Source organism: Sebastes fasciatus, chromosome 18 (genome assembly GCF_043250625.1).
Source record: "Sebastes fasciatus isolate fSebFas1 chromosome 18, fSebFas1.pri, whole genome shotgun sequence".
NCBI classification, from domain to species: Eukaryota; Metazoa; Chordata; class Actinopteri; order Perciformes; family Sebastidae; genus Sebastes; species Sebastes fasciatus.
In genome coordinates, this window is record NC_133812.1 from 30,116,822 (window position 1) to 30,131,821 (window position 15,000).

At 45.8% G+C, this 15,000-nt stretch overlaps 1 protein-coding gene across 1 annotated transcript in view; it reads left to right on the forward strand.

The window, feature by feature from the left end:
* Window positions 1-1,036: 1,036 nt before the first annotated feature.
* The window catches only part of clvs2 (clavesin 2), a 25,154-nt gene continuing 11,190 nt past the window's right edge, over window positions 1,037-15,000 (forward strand). Inside the window, exons 1-2 of the mRNA XM_074616511.1 lie at window positions 1,037-2,327; window positions 5,000-5,174. Of these exons, the coding sequence (XP_074472612.1) occupies window positions 1,939-2,327; window positions 5,000-5,174 (564 nt within the window). The 5' untranslated portion in view covers window positions 1,037-1,938. The remainder of the gene's footprint in view (window positions 2,328-4,999; window positions 5,175-15,000) is intronic.

A 15,000-nucleotide genomic window follows, 5' to 3' on the forward strand; every position in this document is an offset into this window, starting at 1 on the left:
CTCCTTCCTTCCCTCCCTCTCTCCCTCCTTCCCTCCCTCCCTCTCTCCTTCCTTCCCTCCTTCCTTCCCTCCCTCTCTCCCTCCTTCCCTCCCTCCCTCTCTCCTTCCTTCCCTCCTTCCCTCCCTCCCTCTCTCCTTCCTTCCCTCCCTCCCTCTCCTTCCTTCCCTCCCTCCCTCTCTCCTTCCTTCCCTCCTTCCCTCCCTCCCTCTCTCCTTCCTTCCCTCCCTCCCTCTCTCCTTCCTTCCCTCCTTCCCTCCCTCCCTCTCTCCTTCCTTCCCTCCCTCCCTCATCCCTCCATCAATCTAAAATTGTCAAAAAAATGTCCGAAAGAAAGTTTTGGTTCAAAAGGAATGTGGAAGGAAAAGGGTGAAACTGAGGCTCCTAATTTAGCCTCAGGCCTCCATCCTTCATCCATCCCCATCTCCATTTTATCCTCCATCCCTCCTCCATCCTCTACCCTCCATCCTTCATCCTCCATCCCTCCATCCCTCCTCCAACCTCCGTCCATCATCCTCCATCCCTCCATCCCTCCTCCACCCTCCATCCTCCATCCCTCCATCCCTCCTCCACTCTCCATCCTTCATCCACCCTCCGGCCTTCATCCTCCATCCCTCCTCCACTCTCCATCCTTCATCCACCCTCCATCCTCCATCCCTCCTCCACCCTCCATCCCTCCATCCCTCCTCCACCCTCCATCCTCCATCCCTCCATCCCTCCTCCACTCTCCATCCCTCCTCCACCCTCCATCCTCCATCCCTCCATCCCTCCTCCACTCTCCATCCTTCATCCACCCTCCATCCTCCATCCCTCCATCCCTCCTCCACTCTCCATCCCTCCTCCACCCTCCATCCCTCCATCCCTCCTCCACTCTCCATCCTTCATCCACCCTCCGGCCTTCATCCTCCATCCCTCCTCCATCCTCCACCCTCCAGCCTTCATCCTTCATCCTCCATCCCTCCTCTATCCTTCATCCTTCACCCCTCCTCCACCCTTCATCCCTCCTCCCTCCTTCATCCTCCATCCCTCCACCCATTACAGTTATTCTCCACCCCCCCACCGGAGCTCATCTCTCTTGTTGTCAGTCAGTCTGCCAGCGAACAGACGGCATCAGCATCAGCATCATCATCAGCGGGAGGAAGAGGAGGAGACACGGTAATCCCCCCCACCCAGCCCCTCTACAAAAACACAGAACCTGGCGCCCACCTGGTGCTGCTGGACCCAAACCTGAACCTGGAGCTGAACCTGAACCTAGACCTGAACCTGGACCTGAACCAGAACCTGGTGCTGAAGCTGAAGCTCCGTTTCACATCTGAATCCCGGCGGATTGTGGAGACGAGCTGCTTCCATTACCGGACACGGAGACTGAGCGGCTCCACCGGCAGCATCAGCACCAGGAGGGAGACGCTGTGAGGCGGATCATGGTGCTGATACAGGTGGAGCTGGTGGAGCTGGTGGTGTAGCTGGTGGTGCTGGTGGTGATACAGCAGGTGCTGCAGGTCGTGCTGCCGCATCGCTTCGCCGCTCCGCCGCTCCGCCGCCGGGGCGCCGGTGATGCTGTCGTCGTCATCGTGTCCCAGACAGAGACAGACAGAGAGAGAGAGATGGAGAGGAGAGGCTCTGTCATGGAGGATCAGCAGGTTGGACGGAGCGCCTGAAGCCGGAGCAGCTCGGTTCGGTTCGGTTCGGTTCGACACGCTGGAGAGAAACAGAATAAAGTTCGACTGGAATAGAAATGTTTGTGTTTGTGTGCGTGAAGGTGCGCGGCCCGCATGTTGCTGATGCATCACAGCAGCATCTCTCTGTAGGTCAGGCTGGATTACAGAGCAGCAGGCCTCCATCTGAAGACAGCTTCTGATCCGGAACCACACAGAGTCCCAGAGTGCACCCTGTTGCTGCTGGAGGAAACTACTGATCCTGTTGTTTCACTGGACCACAACATGACTCACCTCCAGGCCGGCCTCTCTCCGGAGACCCTGGAGAAGGCCAAGGTGGAGCTGAAAGAGAACCCGGACACTTTACACCAGGACATCCAGGAGGTCCGGGACATGATCATCACCCGGCCGGACATCGGGTTCCTCAGGACGGACGACGCCTTCATCCTCCGGTTCCTCCGGGCCAGGAAGTTCAACCACTTCGAGGCGTTCCGGCTGCTGGCCCAGTACTTTGAGTACCGACAGCAGAACCTGGACATGTTCAAGAACCTGAAAGCCACGGACCCGGGCATCAAGCAGGCCCTGAAGGACGGGTTCCCCGGCGTGCTCTCCAACATGGACCGATACGGCAGGAAGATCCTGGTCCTGTTCGCAGCCAACTGGGACCAGAGCAGGTAATAAAGTTCTCTGATGATCTGAGGAGACTTAAAACAGTTACATGGGGTCTGGTTGAGTCTGGTTGATGGGGTCTGGTTGATGGAGTCTGGTTGATGGAGTCTGGTTGAGTCTGGTTGATGGAGTCTGGAGGGTGGAGTCTGGTTGATGGAGTCTGGTTGATGGAGTCTGGTTGGTGGAGTCTGGTTGAGTCTGGTTGATGGAGTCTGGAGGGTGGAGTCTGGTTGATGGAGTCTGGTTGATGGAGTCTGGTTGGTGGAGTCTGGTTGAGTCTGGTTGATGGAGTCTGGAGGGTGGAGTCTGGTTGATGGAGTCTGGTTGAGTCTGGTTGATGGAGTCTGGTTGAGTCTGGTTGATGGAGTCTGGTTGATGGAGTCTGGTTGAGTCTGGTTGATGGAGTCTGGTTGAGTCTGGTTGATGGAGTCTGGTTGATGGAGTCTGGTTGAGTCTGGTTGATGGAGTCTGGAGGGTGGAGTCTGGTTGATGGAGTCTGGTTGAGTCTGGTTGATGGAGTCTGGTTGAGTCTGGTTGATGGAGTCTGGTTGAGTCTGGTTGATGGAGTCTGGTTGAGTCTGGTTGATGGAGTCTGGTTGATGGAGTCTGGTTGAGTCTGGTTAATGGAGTCTGGTTGATGGAGTCTGGAGGGTGGAGTCTGGTTGATGGAGTCTGGTTGAGTCTGGTTGATGGAGTCTGGTTGAGTCTGGTTGATGGAGTCTGGTTGAGTCTGGTTGATGGAGTCTGGTTGAGTCTGGTTGATGGAGTCTGGTTGAGTCTGGTTAATGGAGTCTGGTTGATGGAGTCTGGTTGATGGAGTCTGGTTGAGTCTGGTTGATGGAGTCTGGTTGAGTCTGGTTGATGGAGTCTGGTTGAGTCTGGTTAATGGAGTCTGGTTGATGGAGTCTGGTTGAGTCTGGTTGATGGAGTCTGGTTGAGTCTGGTTGATGGAGTCTGGTTGAGTCTGGTTAATGGAGTCTGGTTGATGGAGTCTGGTTGATGGAGTATGAGCGGTAATCTGCTGCTGTAGCAGCCTCCGCTGATCTGGGTTCAGTTTGTCCAGCAGAGTCTGGAGCAGCCCGGCTGCAGGGAGACATCAGTGAGGTCCAGCAGGGATCGGGTCTGGCTCTCAGTCCAGTTCATCCCAAAGCTGTTGGATGGAGGTTCCGGTCAGGGCTCTGTGGAGGACAGTCACACCAGACTGGGAAAAGTCAAGTCACTTTGATTTATATAAAACCCAGAATCACAAATCACTAAATCTGCCTCAGTGGGATCAGAACCCAACAACACAACACCGTTTATCTTTAATAGTTCATCAGATACAGAACATCTGATGAAAAATACCCGATACAGGAGAGATAAAGGACCGCTGTGAGGATGGAGTAACTGATGAGGGAGGTGGGAACAGGTGAGCAGCAGGTCAGGAACCACTCAGAGAGAGGTCGCTTCCTCGCCTCATCCAGCTCCGCAGGGCGTGTTGAGGTTCATAATCACACCTGGTAGACAGGTAAGGAACAGCAGCTGATAGTCTGAAGAGGAGGGATGAAGGAACAAACTTGTGGACGTTGTTATTGGACTTTAATAGTTGTATTAATGTGAACCATCATCCACAGACATGCATTTATATATTTGTGTTGTGTAAAGTCACTAAATTACAGACGATCTGTAGATACACAGAACTCAGTCTGTAAACTCCGATGTTAACTCCACATCAAAGGGTTTAAGGTTTACAAGTAAAGTGATCTGTAGCAGGTCTGTAGGAAGACTCCGTACGTATGAGGTCATTCACTAGTTTACTACCACAAGGTGGCGTCTGCGTCTGCGTCTGCGTCTGCGTCTGCGTCTGCGTCTGCGTCTGCGTCTGCGTCTGCGTGGAGCGCGTCCTCCAAACCGACATTATAAACACAGCTACTATGCGTCCGTGTACGCTCCCGTTTGGGAGTATGATGATCCTCTGATGCTCCGCCGCGGCAGGACACGAGGGACCGCCTCTCTTCTCAGCGTTGGATGCTTGAGTGTTGAGAAATACATTAATAAATGAATAAATGCATTTAAAATAAATATAAAATAAATGCAAAAATAAATAAATGTATTTAAAAATAAATCTAAAATAAATGCAAAAATATATAAATAAATAAATGCATTTAAAATAAATATAAAAATGAATGCAAAAATAAATACGTAAATAAATAAATGCATTTCAAAATAAGTACATTAATAAATAAATGCAAAAGTAAATAAATACATTTAAAAATTAATAAAAATAAATACAAGTGAAAATTAAACAGAAGAGTAAACAAAGAAAGGAATTAATACAAGGCTAAATACGTCAATAAAGAAGCAAATTAAAACAGAAATATCAATTTCTGTCACATTTGATCAATTAGTTAATGCTACATTTATTTTTAATATTATTTTTGTTGCATTTAATGACACATTTATTCATCTATTGAGTCATTTAGTTATTTATTTTGTCAGGTTCCGATATATCAATCACTCACTCTGTGTGACCTTGACTTCTTGAAGAAAACATAGTTTATCTCTCAGGCCTCCGACGGTGAACGGACAATCATAAAATCTCTCCACTGCTCTGTCAGATCTCCTGATCTCCTGATCTCAGATCTCCTGTCTTCCTCTCTGTCTGATCTCAGATCTCCTGCTCTCCTGTCCTCCTCAGGTACACCTTCGTGGACATCCTGAGAGCGATCCTGCTGTCGTTGGAGTCCATGATCGAAGATCCGGAGCTGCAGGTCAACGGCTTCATCCTCATCATCGACTGGAGCAACTTCACCTTCAAACAGGCGTCCAAGCTGACTCCCAGCATGCTGAGGCTGGCCATCGAGGGGCTGCAGGTAACACGCTCTGCTCTGGCTGGTTAGTGATGGGTTAGTGGTTGGTTAGCAGGCGTCCAAACTGACTCCCAGCATGTTCCGCTGTTCAGACTCAGACTCCAACACAAACTCCAGTGAAGCACCAAAACCTCTTGGTTGTATCTAGTGAAGCTGTTAAACAGTGTTGGCCGCGGTCGGAGGACGCGGAGGAGACCATAGCTTTGGTCTCCATGACCGGAGTCTCTGCTCCTCTGCTCCTCTTCCTGCCTTCACTCACACACCGCGCTCCTTCTCTCTCTCTCTCTCCACCTCTCACGTGCATGCTGCTCACTCCACACTGCAGAAGAGTTAGTTTAGCTCTGAGAATATCTAGTGAATGTTCAGTGGACGTTTGTGCAGAAATAACTGCTGCAGCTCCTCCAGACCAACAGAGGTTTCCCGTGTCTTGTGAAGTGACGGGGCTCCGCAGAGAGAAACGTTATCGTCTCCCCCGTTCCCTCCGGCCGCGGTCGGGAGGCTGAGGCGGGAAAAGCCAACACTAGGATCAGCATTGATTCATGGAGAGACCTTGGTCTGGTCAGCTAACATTACTGCCAAGCAGCTGGAATATAGAGTGATATGGTGCTTTTAGCTGACGTGTGTCTCCTCACTGTGTTGAGAGATGCTCCTTCATATCTATGTAGAGCGAGCACAAGCGCCAGCAACAGGACGCTGACTTTAGTTGACTTAACGGACACAGGTGAAGCTGTTAACAACACATTTAGGATTCTAACTAACAGCCCCTTTAAAGTCTATTTTTCATGTTCTGACGTTGGCAGAGCACACCTCCATCACCCCCATCACCTCCATCACCTCCATCACCTCCATCATCTCCATCCCCTCCATCCCCTCCATCACCCCCATCACCTCCATCACCTCCATCACCCCCATCACCTCCATCACCTCCATCATCTCCATCCCCTCCATCCTCTCCATCCCCTCCATCACCTCCATCCCCTCCATCATCTCCATCACCTCCATCCCCTCCATCCCCTCCATCCCCTCCATCCCCTCCATCACCTCCATCCCCTCCATCACCCCCATCACCTCCATCACCTCCATCCCCTCCATCCCCTCCATCCCCTCCATCACCTCCATCCCCTCCATCCCCTCCATCATCTCCATCCCCTCCATCACCTCCATCCCCTCCATCACCTCCATCCCCTCCATCACCTCCATCCCCTCCATCACCTCCATCCCCTCCATCATCTCCATCCCCTCCATCCCCTCCATCCCCTCCATCATCAGACTGTAGAACAGGTGGAGCACGGTGTTGAAGCTTGCTTTAAGCTTCATAATGACGTTTGGTTTTTACTCCACGCTGCCGGCCGGCTGCTGTTTCTTTAGGGCTCGTTTGGCAGCTGATGATGTGATGAAGGAGATATTTACTGGTTGTCCGTTTGGTTTCTTCCTCTAATGAGAGTCCAGTTCTCGTCATGTGGCAGATAGAGAACAGAGAAGTGACTCTAACAGTACTACTAATACTACTAATACTACTAATACTACTACTACTGGATTAGTATCTGTGTGTTCTTCATGGCGTTAGTCCTCTCAGTCGTCAGGACAACCTTTAACGCCATTATTGAAATGAGTGATGGTTGGTGTCCACCGGGGTGTTTTTTTTGGCGAGGGGACGCGTGTCTTCTCAGCGTTGGACGCTTGAAGGGACTCGGCTCCTGATTGGACGAACTCTTTCCCTCCGTCGGATGCTGCTCTCAGCTTTCAAACCAAAGTTCTACCCTCTTCCTGTTCTGGTTGCACAATCGGTGACGCTCTTCCTTTTGTGCCATAAACGGAGCCGTCATTTTGCCGGTAGATCGTAGCCGGTTGCAGAAAGGATTCCATCGTAGGGCTGCACAATCTATCTAAATGTAATCCCAATATGGTCGACTGCAGGAGCTGCAACAACTCTTAAAGGATTGAATGTAGTGGTGCAGCAGAGACACTTCATATTAAGGAGACATCTCTGTTTGGTACAGATCCCCACTAACACACCATAATCATTTTAATGTTTAATATATGAATAATGATGTCAAACTGATCGTTCCCTCTAATACCGCTGTAGGGGTTCTACTTTGGTAGGTTTTGGTTATTAGCAAATTAATTAATAAATAATAATAGAATTATTAATATTAATAAAGATTATCAATAAACATTAATAATAAACAGGGCACCACCCTGGAATCAGGGACCAATGACCAAAACGTTAATATAGTCTCATTATATATGCTAAACTATCAATTTGGAACGTTGATTAATAATTAAATTAATAACTATAACCAAAATAGATAGTAAAGGTTGAAGGATATCGGAGTTCTTGACATAGCAGAGGTTGGCATTATTCACTCTTGTGCAACATTAAAGAGACCAGCATGTATATTCCACAAACATTTATTTACAAGATAATAAAGGTTCAAAACACAATATTAATCTAACTAAATAACTAAACTAAACAAACCAAACACAGTGTGTGTGTGTGTGTGTGTGTGTGTGTGTGTGTGTGTGTGTGTGTGTGTATGTGTGTGTGAGAGAGAGAGAGAGGGGGGGGGAAACAAGATGGGTTCTTGTCTCAAAATGTCTGTATGGCCTACAAACAAAATGGCGAGCACTGTAAAACTACAAAGATGGCTGAATCAAAGATGGCGGAATCAAAGATGGCCATCAGCATGTCACCACATGACCTCTTTGTTCTTCTGAGAAGAAGGACAGAGAGGGGGGTGATGTGGGGTTAAGATTATCTGAAGCTGTATGTTTATGTTTAACTAATTCACAGTTTCTGTATGTGATCTTTATGTGTGTTAGATCTGCAGTGGGTTAGAAAAGATGGTTAGTTGCATGCAAGACCTTGTCTATGTGAAGCATAAACTAAACACATCAGATGTGGCGAAGCCAGTTACCCAGATATCAAATACAGATAAATCACCACAGTCAAACTCAATGAATAACATTAAACCAAATCAATACAAGTACTTTCTAGAAATCAAAGTTGAACAGTCTTGCTCAGCCCTGTGCGATTGCTAATGCTAAGGCCCAGTACGTTACCAATCCATGGAAGAAAAGGGTTTGTGATTCCATGTGTTGAAGTTGTGGTTCCAAGTCAAAGAGGTCGTCTTTGCTGTTAGTTTGGTGCTAACTTCTTTGCTTGATAGCTTGAAGTTAGCTGGTGGAAAGGGCAGAGCACTCGCGTCGTCTGCCGTTTGGTTCCTTGGTTGCAATGGCTGTTTCCTAACAGGCCATTGATCAGAACCAGAACTGTTTTGCAAGTTCTGGACTTGAGAGCCGTTCACCTCAACCAGGTCAGCCTGGGTTGAGGAGATGAAGAGCAGAGAGAGCGCAGCAGCTCACCTCTCACACGTCAGGAGAGATGAGCAGATGAGAAGAAAGAGTCGAAAGAGAAGGAACAAAGGACATTCCTCTGGTTTTGTTCTGTGTGATTTTCACACCTCTGGGTGAAATGTTACTGTAGCCAATGAGGACTGAGCTGAGTCCTGTGGTCAAGGAGAGCATACCTCCAGGATTCTGGGAGACAGTTCACTGTGTCTGCCACCAGAAATGGCAGGTCCCTACACCGCAAATCATATCGCATATCAGACGGAACAATCAGGTTATTTCATAGTGAAAGTGAAACCAAGCTAAACAACATTCAACATTGACTTCATAATGGAGAGTTAAAGCAACGCGTTTAGAACTTTAATCACAAATATTATATATATATATTAATATTTGTATTATAGATTGAACATGCATCCAACCTGTTTATGATTAAGAAGAAGGTTTAACAGCTGGATATAGATAATAAATCACAATAACAGAACCAGATGTTAATCAGTTTGAGCTGAATAAACCTTCTTCTATACAGTAATGTAAATAGATATCATATTTCTATATTTCTATAGTTCCACCGTCTGTAAACAGGTTTCTGCAGTGTCAGCTCAGCGTGGAGGTGAAACTATGAGTTCATATAGGAGACGTTTGTGACGTCTCTCCAGACACAGATCACAGCCTGAATTATTGATGCAGGCTGTTCGCTGAGTCATTCCCAGCTGAGCAGCCGCTCACACAAACAGCTGCTCATCATCGGCTGTAAAAAACACTATAAGCTCATTTCATTTACCTTTATTGACAAATTAAATAAACTTTACACGTTGAAAATCGTCAACTTATTTTCCTCTGGATGGGAAAACACATTTAAAGGTTGTAATGATATTTATTTTCCTTATTATTATTAATAATAATAATAATAATAATGATGATGATGATAATAATGATGATAATAATAACAATAATGACAATAATAATAATGAGAATAATAATAATAATGAGAATAATAATAATAATGAGAATAATAATTATTATAACTAAATTATTGAAAAGAGCATGATTATATTGTAGACTTTATTAAATGAAAGCAGCCCTCAGTTATTTGACTAGTTAAACCAGGTCATGTGATCTACTGCTTCAGAACAATCTGACTGACAGAAGATTAAAGATGAATATTTAGTAAACCAGGAGTTCACATTAGAGACACGACCGCTGACTATTCCTGTAACAATCTGGCCCCAATTCAGCACCGACGCCATACGTTTCAAATATTACATATTTTTGTCTTGCATAGTTTTATGAAGATTGATCTTTAATTAAGCCATTAAATCATCTTTGTCACAGTATAAATATATAAATATATATATATACACATATATATTTGTGATTTTTTAGTGTGACAATCATCTCACACTTCTCATCAGCTGAAACGAAAGATTGAAACGGTGACAAATCGAGGCATTTTACCTTGAAATAAGTTTAATAATGAAATAGAGCTTGAGAATATTATTTATCCTGGATGAGGGAAAACCAGACTTTAACATCCTGAAATAAGATTATATGACATTCTTGAATTGCCCTTTTTATCAATCTAAGAAGTCAAAATCATTTTTAGTTTCTGTTGATCTTCCAGTTCTGCCTTTAATGAGTCATCTGCTCTCCTTCCTTTTGTCTCCTCGTCCTCCGTGTTAACGCTGGATTCAGATTTACTCTTCGTCATGGCAACCCTGACACCGTTGGTTTACAGCAAATACAGAAAGCATGTAGGCCACGAGCCTCGGGATCCAAATCTGTAGCACAGGATGCTGCACGGATCTAGTCTGGAGCCCCGCTGGCTGTTCTACAGCCACTACTGCACTACGGATAGCTGTTGGCTGTTGGTTCTTCCTGTAGGATCAGTTCACTGAATAACAGACAGAGAGAGAGGGCAGGATATTAAAGCTCGAACCAGGGACGTTGTGGTTCACAGGTTAAACTATAGTTAAACTCAGTAGTGCATGAGACAGGTAATCTGAAACATCATGTCCCTCTGTGTCCTCGGTGTCCTCCGGTGTCCTCCGGTGCTCCTAACGGCATCTGCAAGATTTCACAGACCGGAGAAGAACAACCAATCGGAGCTGATCTGGAGTCTGCCATCTCTAAGCAGCTGTCAATCACTCTGAACTCTGATGAAAGCTGACGTAGTCCCACGTGTCATAACGTTACCACCATACCATAACGTTACCTCCATACCATAACGTTACCACCATACCATAACGTTACCTCCATACCATAACGTTACCGCCATACCATAACGTTACCTCCATACCATAACGTTACCTCCATACCATAACGTTACCTCCATACCATAACGTTACCACCATACCATAACGTTACCTCCATACCATAACGTTACCACCATACCATAACGTTACCTCCATACCATAACGTTACCACCATACCATAACGTTACCTCCATACATAACGTTACCGCCATACCATAACTTTACCTCCATACCATAACGTTACTGCCATACCATAACGTTACCTCCATACCATAACGTTACCACCATACCATAACGTTACCTCCATACATAACGTTACCTCCATACCATAACGTTACCTCTATACCATAACGTTACCTCCATACCATAACGTTACCTCCATACCATAACGTTACCACCATACCATAACGTTACCTCCATACCATAACGTTACCTCCATACCATAACGTTACCATCATACCATAACGTTACCGCCATACCATAACGTTACCTCCATACCATAACGTTACCACCATACCATAACGTTACCTCCATACCATAACGTTACCTCCATACCATAACGTTACCACCATACCATAACGTTACCTCCATACCATAACGTTACCACCATACCATAACGTTACCTCCATACCATAACGTTACCTCCATACATAACGTTACCACCATACCATAACGTTACCTCCATACATAACGTTACCGCCATACCATAACGTTACCGCCGTACCATAACGTTACCGCCATACCATAACGTTACCACCATACCATAACGTTACCACCATACCATAACGTTACCTCCATACCATAACGTTACCTCCATACCATAACTTTACCTTCATACCATAACGTTACTGCCATACCATAACGTTACCTCCATACATAACGTTACCACCATACCATAACGTTACCTCCATACCATAACGTTACCTCCATACCATAACGTTACCTCCATACCATAACGTTACCACCATACCATAACGTTACCTCCATACCATAACGTTACCACCATACCATAACGTTACCGTCATACCATAACGTTACCGCCATACCATGACGTTACCACCATACCATAACGTTACCTCCATACCATAACGTTACCTCCATACCATAACGTTACCACCATACCATAACGTTACCTCCATACCATAACGTTACCACCATACCATAACGTTACCTCCATACATAACGTTACCACCATACCATAACGTTACCACCATACCATAACGTTACCTCCATACCATAACGTTACCGTCACACCATAACGTTACCGCCATACCATAACGTTACCTCCATACCATAACGTTACCTCCATACCATAACGTTACCACCATACCATAACGTTACCTCCATACCATAACGTTACCGTCACACCATAACGTTACCGCCATACCATAACGTTACCTCCATACCATAACGTTACCTCCATACCATAACGTTACCACCATACCATAACGTTACCTCCATACCATAACGTTACCTCCACCATACCATAACGTTACCTCCATACCATAACGTTACCTCCATACCATAACGTTACCACCATACCATAACGTTACCTCCATACCATAACGTTACCTCCATACCATAACGTTACCACCATACCATAACGTTACCTCCATACCATAACGTTACCACCATACCATAACGTTACCTCCATACCATAACGTTACCTCCATACATAACGTTACCACCATACCATAACGTTACCTCCATACATAACGTTACCGCCATACCATAACGTTACCGCCGTACCATAACGTTACCGCCATACCATAACGTTACCACCATACCATAACGTTACCACCATACCATAACGTTACCTCCATACCATAACGTTACCTCCATACCATAACTTTACCTTCATACCATAACGTTACTGCCATACCATAACGTTACCTCCATACATAACGTTACCACCATACCATAACGTTACCACCATACCATAATGTTACCACCATACCATAACGTTACCTCCATACCATAACGTTACCTCCATACCATAACGTTACCACCATACCATAACGTTACCTCCATACCATAACGTTACCACCATACCATAACGTTACCACCATACCATAACGTTACCTCCATACCATAACGTTACCTTCATACCATAACGTTACCTCCATACCATAACGTTACCACCATACCATAACGTTACCACCATACCATAACGTTACCTCCATACCATAACGTTACCACCATACCATAACGTTACCTCCATACCATAACGTTACCACCATACCATAACGTTACCACCATACCATAACGTTACCTCCATACCATAACGTTACCTCCATACATAACGTTACCACCATACCATAACGTCCATACATAACATTACCGCCATACCATTGTGGCAGCTGCCAATTCTCTGGTGTTTGCTGTTGTTTCCCTTTTCCCTGGTGTTTTTCTGGTTGAGTTGCTGAGTGATTAGAGGGTTATTCAGTTCACCTGTTGCAGGGTGTGGGAACTGGCTCTTAAATGATAGTTGAGAGCAGCTTGGTGGTTCCCCTCTTGGCCAATCAGGGTGTAACGACGCCCTTTCTGTAGGGCTTAAAAGAGGAGGGAAACTGCACACCCAGTGTCATTCTGATCTCTCCTTCACTCAATGCAACATGTGTTATCAGCTTTACCAGAAACTCTGGTCTGTTTTGGGCCCTTTTGGGATTCTGTGATCTTTGTGTTTTGTTTGTTGAGAGTGTTGACTCCTAGTTGGGGAAACAAGTTAAGTGCCAACCAATTGGGTTACCTGCACTGGGACGTTTAGGTACTATTTGTGCAGTGATCTGGTTTGCCTTACAATAGCCTAACGCCTGCAGGCTGTATTTTTGTATTCTATTCATTTGTTGATTTTCAATGAAACCCTTTATACCCATTTCTTTTAGTGTATTTTATTTGGGAAAACTTTAAAGGAGGGTAAAAGGAAAAACCACAAACCAATATTTCAGTTTCCTTAATTGTTTGTTGATATAGAGGCATAGAGAACTTATTTTCGGACATATTTTGGCCATTTTTTAGAAGTTAGCATGCAGCTTTAGCTCTGCTCTGTCTAGCTCTGCTTTTCCTGTCAATGTGTGAAACCCAAAGTGTTTCCATCCTTTACTGGATGTGTAGCGTTTACCACGCTGGATTTAACATGGGAGGGTGCAGGTCGTATCCACGACGACCCTCCAACGTTTTACACTCTCTGAGGTTTGTTTTGGTTGACGGATACGGAACGGATATGACGTCACGTTACTCAGACTACCACAATAAAAGCGGTAACTTCCTTCTACCTCCACATAGACTCAGATGAAGCAGATAGATCCATCCTGGTGTTAAAACATCTGTTTAGAAACGGTGATACATCGTGAATCTATTTATTTTCCCACCACTCTGGTTTCTGTCTGTCAGCAGTGAGACGGCGTGGACGTCTACAGTCGGTGAAGGATTCAGAGTGGACTCAGCAGAGCTTTGTGTCCTCACCTTGACCCTCTACAGCCTCTCTCTCTCTCTGCTGTCTCAGACTGGATTGTCTCGGCTCTCTTTGTGTGTTCATTCCTCTTAGAAACACTCCGTACAGCACCGTGCACGCTCCGTACAGCACCGTGCACGCTCCGTACAGCACCGTGCACGCTCCGTGTTCCCTGCTGTATGAAAAGCACATTTCCACTTCCATGTCTTTATGAGATTATAATGAAGAGTGTGGAAACACAGGAGGTGAGACCGATTCAAACCCATCCTGTCATAATCCTCCAGGATTACCATGTTACACTCGGATTAGAGTTTCTACTCTGACAAACCTTCTTTTGGGTTCTTCTTCTCAAAACTAATAATATAATCAAATATTATCCGGCTAAGATGTTGCATCCATTTCCATCAGTAAATACCCCTCTGGTGAAATCTAAAGAAGACGGACGCTAACAAGTGTCTAAATGAGACGACTAAACGTCATCACGCCGAACACTCGTCTGCCTTCAGCTTAGTGTCGGCGACGTGAAGTCATGTGACCGTGGTGGAGCTGGTTTAGAGCCTAACGTTAGCCTTTACTGCTGCGTGGTGTTCATTAGTGGAGATGATCACTTCCTGTTAGTGGAGGAACCAGAGATGATCACTTCCTGTTAGTGGAGGGAACCAGAGAGATGATCACTTCCTGTTAGTGGAGGAACCAGAGAGATGATCACTTCCTGTTAGTGGAGGAACCAGAGAGATGATCACTTCCTGTTAGTGGAGGAACCAGAGAG